Raw genomic sequence first — 5,364 nt, 5'->3', positions numbered from 1 at the left:
GGCGCTGACGTTACGACGACTACTCCTTTTCCACCGGTATTCCCCTTCTGGGTCGTGCTATCTGACACTTTGGTTCCTGACCAACATTTAAAGCAAACTCTTAAAGAGACATGGCCCTCTCCAGCCCTCCGCAGCCCGCGAGTATAGTTGGTTCACTAAATGTAGACACCACGGCAGGCCAGTCCCTATTGTGAGTACAATAGGGATCCATTGAAGTACTCACAATAGGGACTGGTGTCTACATTTAGTGAACCAACTTTAGTAGAAAAGAAGCTGCAGGCGGTCCTTAGCTCACCTGTTGGTCGGGCGGGGTGTCCTAACCTCTACGTTCTCGTGCGGCTCGTTCGCGTCCACAAGCCGGCTCGCCCAGGGGTAGGTAGGCCGCCGTCGAGGTCAGAGGAGGCGCGTTCGCAGGAGGCCCACCTTTTGCAGAGAGGCTTGGAGTTCACTGCGGGCTCCGCCGAGCTGACCACTCTCTCTAAACTGGAGCTGGAGAGCTGGAGCTGCTGGAGCTGGAACCATCTGAACGAACTGAGTGTTGACTCAACTGCCGCCGCCAGAGGGCTCGCGAATCGCAAGACGCGATCCGCACCAATCCGCAGCCGGCTCATTCCGCGGGAATCCACATGATTTTTAAATTTTTCCGCACGACTTTCCTCGTCTAGGGGGGTTTTAAAATCTCTAAGTTTGTAATGGAATTTTGGAATAAATTTTTCCTCACTAACCTTCGTACCAACGAGAAACCATGAAGAAAACTGACGATTCTCGGTTTGCGGAGCAAGATCTGTAACCCAACGGCATCAAAACCTTCTGTGAAGCAAGTCCTGCAGCGCGCTACAGCTTTTCCGCGCGATTCCGCCTTATTCAATTTTCATTCCGCATTCCATGCTAGAACTGTATGCCTGTGGCCTGTGGAACACCGAGGTCTAGTGGAAATCTTTCCTCGGCTCTATCTTCTAGCTCTAGCTCCGCGGTGGCGCTACTCTATGCCGCAGAGACTCTGCAGTGTTTCCTTCGTTGGAACACAGATGGCGCCTGCTGTGACTTTTTGCTCAAGCCTTCAACGCAAACATAACCTAAGAAGACGACTTGTATTTGTACACAAACTTTCTAGGGTTTGCGATTCTTTTTGATATTCTGATGAGTTAACGTCTTTCGGAATGGGTAAACGTAAGGAGGAGAGAGTTGAAGAAGAAATCGATGTTGGTAAGGATCTGACTTAAGTAAACAGTGATGTAATTTGCTAAATATGTGTTATTTAACTGTGCTTTAATTTCTTAAGGTTCTCCAGAACTATTTCATAGAAAAAAACACAAGAAACATAAACATAAGAAACATAAAAAGATTAAACATGAAGACGACGAAGATCCACCTACGCATGAAACTACACTTGTCATTGTACCACCTCCAATCAAAGGGTAATTCATCGACTTCATCAACATCATTTAGATTGCTGTTTGCTATTGTTGCATTTTGTCATTTTAAAATTGCTTTTTTTAGGCCAGAAAAGGTTAATGTATCAACTAAAAAGTCAAAAAAGAATCGAAGAGATAGTGGAACTTCTAGTGAGGAGGAAAGGTGGCTTGACGCAATTGAATCTGGTAAACTTGAAGAGGTACGGTGCACCAGGCTTTTATCTGAATTTAGATATTCATGAGCTGCAACTATGGACTTATGTATTAAATTTTGTTTCAGGTTGATGATGAACTAATGAAAATGAAACCAAAAGACCCTAAACTGATGACTGCAAGACAAAGAGCTATGTTAAAAACAGAAACTTTTCCTGTTGAGGAAACCCTTTTAGCCCTTCCATCTGGCTATAAGGAGAAGGTAATAACCGAGGAAATGGCTCAAAAAGCTGCTTTAAAGTCTCAGCGAAGGAAGCAGCAAGCTGATGAAAAAAGAGAGAAAGACAAGGTACGCATTTCAGGAGTTTTTTTCCACTTTTGTTCAAGTCTTCTGAAATATTCCATAAATTTTTCATATTTTACATCAAAAACTCTGTTACTTATATCATTTTGGCTTCTAGAAAAAAACTATGGAACGATTGTTGAAAAAGCAGGAGAGCAAAGCTAGTAAAGGTGAGAAAAAAGGAAAAAGTAAGAAACAAACTCCTAGAATTTCTTACCACATTACTGCTAAAATTTCAACCCTCAACATTCCTCCTGGATTCGAGTTTCCTCTTCAGCCAGTGCTTAGGTAAAATTTCTCAAAGTTTATGTGCTTGTTTTACATCATGTAACCTTTTTTCCTTAAATTTGATAGTTTTTGAACTATTTTTATTATTTACTCCTGCAGGACAGTGAAACCCGAGGTTCAAACTTGTGGCGTTGGGAACTGCTGCCAGCCTAAGAAGTACTCCTGTTCACGTACAGGAACTCCACTGTGTAGTTTAGAATGTTATAAAAAAAACTTATCAGGCACAGAGTTTGGTTGAACAACCTAAGTAAAATGTAGATTATATGTTTAATTAATAGCAATAGTTTGATTTCATTGTGGTGTGATGATATTTCTAAATCTGTATTGAAGATCTTGCCCTTCACGGCACTACATACAGTAATGTGGGAGTAATTGACAAGGTAAAGACAAGTGAAGAATGAATAAGCTGGTCTGCACATATTTTTTATTTCCCAATTTATTGATTTCTATCTAATAAAAAGTTCTACAAAATAGAACACCTAAAGCTAATTTGGCAGTTATGGTGGACATAATATAGATGTAAAATTTATATACCCTGTCTTTGTCTTTGCTTTGATTCTCCACTTATTCAATCAAAAAAAGATATGCTGGTACGTTACTGTTGCTTAAATTTCTGTTGCCGGCACCCATGTTGGGAGCATTGCACACATTGGCTGGTATGGTGTAAGAGCGGTTAATTTTATTTTCCTTAGTGTGATTATTCTGAGGAGAAATCCTCCCTGATGCAGTGCCGACCATGCTGCGGGGATAACAATGTAGTTGCCTGGTTCTAGCTCAGCCTGGTGGGCAACCTCCCTCTTGTTTCTGAAAGGCCCAGTAGCAACCTCTTCAGGTACGCAGAGAAAATACTCTGCGCTTAGCCGTTCCTCAGGAACATCAGCCTGTTAATGTCAATTTTATTAGCAAGTCAGAAGAACTGATTATGAGTTGTTCGCAACGACATACTGGTACGTACTTTGTATATAAAACAAGCTATAGGTAAGACAGGGGGCTTGTTGTCCTTATTACTTTTACGGTGCTCTTGCATGAGAGCCAAGAGCAAAGAGCAGCGTCCAAAGTCCCTATTGTCTTCATTTTTTTCTGTAAAATGATGAATATTTTGAACTTTACTTCAATTAGGGTGAGGGCGAGGGAAAAATGAGACGCAGAGAAGGATATGAAAGTACATACTACAAACAAATGCAAATTTTATGTTATATTTAAACCAAGAACTTTATGTTTATGTTTAGCATTGAAAAATGCTATTACATGCTCCCTGCATTTTCCCCCTTTTGGGCAAAAATAGTTGCACATCTAATTGCACCTTGGTGTGTACCTGGCTGATTTATTGTGAGTGAATATTGAGGATTGATTGCGAATTTTTCTAAGTTGTTTCTGCTTCCTCCTGCATTGATGCCTGCCTCCCAGAACCCAAAGACTTCTTGTACCTGAGAAATACATTTTAAATCAACCTCATCCTTTGCAATGTTTTCAGTGACCATATACCATCTGCTATTGCAGTACCTGTAACTTATCTGATCCTGTACTGAGTGTAGTCACTATGATATTGGTGTAAGTCTTTACAAAGTCCTCAAGATCCAACCAACGGGGTGCTGAACTGGAAAATAGATAGAAATAGTTCAACATGCCCCTTTCATGCGGTGTATTGTTGTAATTTGTTTTATTTTAGAAACAAAATGACTGATTTCATGTTAAATACATAATTGCTAATCTTACTCTGAGAATCAAGTTACTGCAAACTTAGACAAACCATACCTGCTTCCTGAATCATCATGGACACACACTTGCGGTCCTCTTATGGTCAGCTTTGTGTCGGTCAAGGTGCTGACGGATATATCCAGACTTTCGCCCTGAACGTAGAGTTTTCGTTAACACCCCCGTGCCGGCCGTGACTGGACAGATTCAATGCAAACAAGTCAACTTGCCTGCTGCTGGCCCCTCTTCGGCGAGCACGACACGAGCGCCCCTATCCTCAGGGCCTGCACCAGCGGCCGGAACACCAGGGTGTACAGCGACTCCCTCTCCTGGGGCCTCGGCTCCGGCTCCGCGCCCTCCGCCTCGCCGTCCTCCGTGACCCTCCGGGGCCGCTCGAAGTGGACCCGCAGGCGTTGGGCCACCCCGCCCGTGAGGTCCTCGAGCGCGTGCAGCACGTCCCCGCCGGCGAGGAAGGCGTACCCGCCGTGGACCCTGGGGACCGTCATGCTCACCTCACTGGGGGCCGGGTGACGTCGACGCGTTGCCGGGGAGGTGCGGTACGTACTTGGCGAAGGCCTTCTCGAGGACGGCCGGCCACACCTCGGCGTCGCCGTCGGTGCCGATGCAGTGCGGGGTGGGCAGCCGGTCGTCCACCACCACCGTCTCCCAGCGGCCGAAGCGCCACAGCCTCACCCTGGCGACGCCACGGAGGTCCGGCGGAGAGGGCTCGCCGAACACCTGCGCGACGGACAAGGACACGGGGGTCAGGGGGTGCGGGGCGGGCGGGCCCCGGGACCAGGAGGGCGGGCACGCACCTTGTCCAGCAGGCGCGGCCTCTGCGCCACGATGGCGAAGGCCTCGGCCAGCCAACGGTCGTGGAAGTCCCCGGCGCGCACGCGGCCGCTGGTGTCCCCCGTCCAGAGCGGCCCCGTCACCCCCAGCTCCTATGGGAGGAAGCAAAGGACGTGTCGAGAATGTTTCTCTGGCACAGACCCGCGCACCGAGACTCAACAATTTCGACTTTAGGGAAACAGCTCACCCCTGGTCTGCGCCAGCGCAGTTCGGGGGGCTCGGCGAACCCGAGCGACTCGCTGGAGGCGGGGAAGTCCTCGTCCTGGAAGAAGGACCCCCGGGGTAGCCGCGTCACCGCCGTCGGCGAGAGGTCCTGGAGACAAAAGTCGGAGAGGATGCAGACCGGCAGACACCTGGCGTGCAGGGGCCCGAGCAAGGACTCACCCCCAGGCCCAGCTGCCCGTCCACGAAGGGGGCCTCGGGCTCCACGCCGCCCGGCGGTTCCAACACCACCGTGTCCACCTGGTCGACCTGCAACACCACCATCATCCTGTGTGAAAACTACTGCTCTCGTATAATTTTCCAGTCTCATATTTTGTGGCGGTGCCCGTCGCTCGCCTCGCGCCCGAGTTCTGTGATCTCGGCGTACCCTGCGCCCCGCCCCGCCCCGCCCCGCCC

The 5,364-nt window shown here is 47.9% G+C and overlaps 2 protein-coding genes across 2 annotated transcripts in view; one reads left to right on the top strand and one right to left on the bottom strand.

The window, feature by feature from the left end:
* The first annotated feature begins 1,031 nt into the window (after positions 1–1,031).
* LOC113209644 (INO80 complex subunit B) lies at positions 1,032–2,493 on the top strand. The gene is made up of 6 exons (XM_026427286.2): positions 1,032–1,206; positions 1,283–1,418; positions 1,501–1,615; positions 1,696–1,917; positions 2,030–2,199; positions 2,299–2,493. Exons 1-6 carry the CDS (start codon positions 1,161–1,163, stop codon positions 2,435–2,437), a joined length of 828 nt encoding a protein of 275 aa, XP_026283071.1. The 5' UTR covers positions 1,032–1,160; the 3' UTR covers positions 2,438–2,493.
* A 113-nt stretch (positions 2,494–2,606) lies between these two features.
* Positions 2,607–5,364, bottom strand: part of LOC113209667 (calpain-A) — a 17,789-nt gene continuing 15,031 nt past the window's right edge. The window contains exons 2-11 of the mRNA XM_052268758.1: positions 5,131–5,217; positions 4,934–5,059; positions 4,710–4,838; positions 4,460–4,632; positions 4,125–4,386; positions 3,960–4,049; positions 3,703–3,798; positions 3,515–3,626; positions 3,155–3,279; positions 2,607–3,080 (exon numbers count right to left, since the gene is read on the bottom strand). Of these exons, the coding sequence (XP_052124718.1) occupies positions 2,805–3,080; positions 3,155–3,279; positions 3,515–3,626; positions 3,703–3,798; positions 3,960–4,049; positions 4,125–4,386; positions 4,460–4,632; positions 4,710–4,838; positions 4,934–5,059; positions 5,131–5,217 (1,476 nt within the window). The 3' untranslated portion in view covers positions 2,607–2,804. The remainder of the gene's footprint in view (positions 3,081–3,154; positions 3,280–3,514; positions 3,627–3,702; positions 3,799–3,959; positions 4,050–4,124; positions 4,387–4,459; positions 4,633–4,709; positions 4,839–4,933; positions 5,060–5,130; positions 5,218–5,364) is intronic.

This window comes from Frankliniella occidentalis, unplaced genomic scaffold (genome assembly GCF_000697945.3).
Source record: "Frankliniella occidentalis isolate FOCC.00 unplaced genomic scaffold, Focc_3.1 Scaffold76, whole genome shotgun sequence".
Lineage (NCBI taxonomy): Eukaryota > Metazoa > Arthropoda > Insecta > Thysanoptera > Thripidae > Frankliniella > Frankliniella occidentalis.
This window is presented reverse-complemented; position numbering and strand designations above follow the sequence as displayed.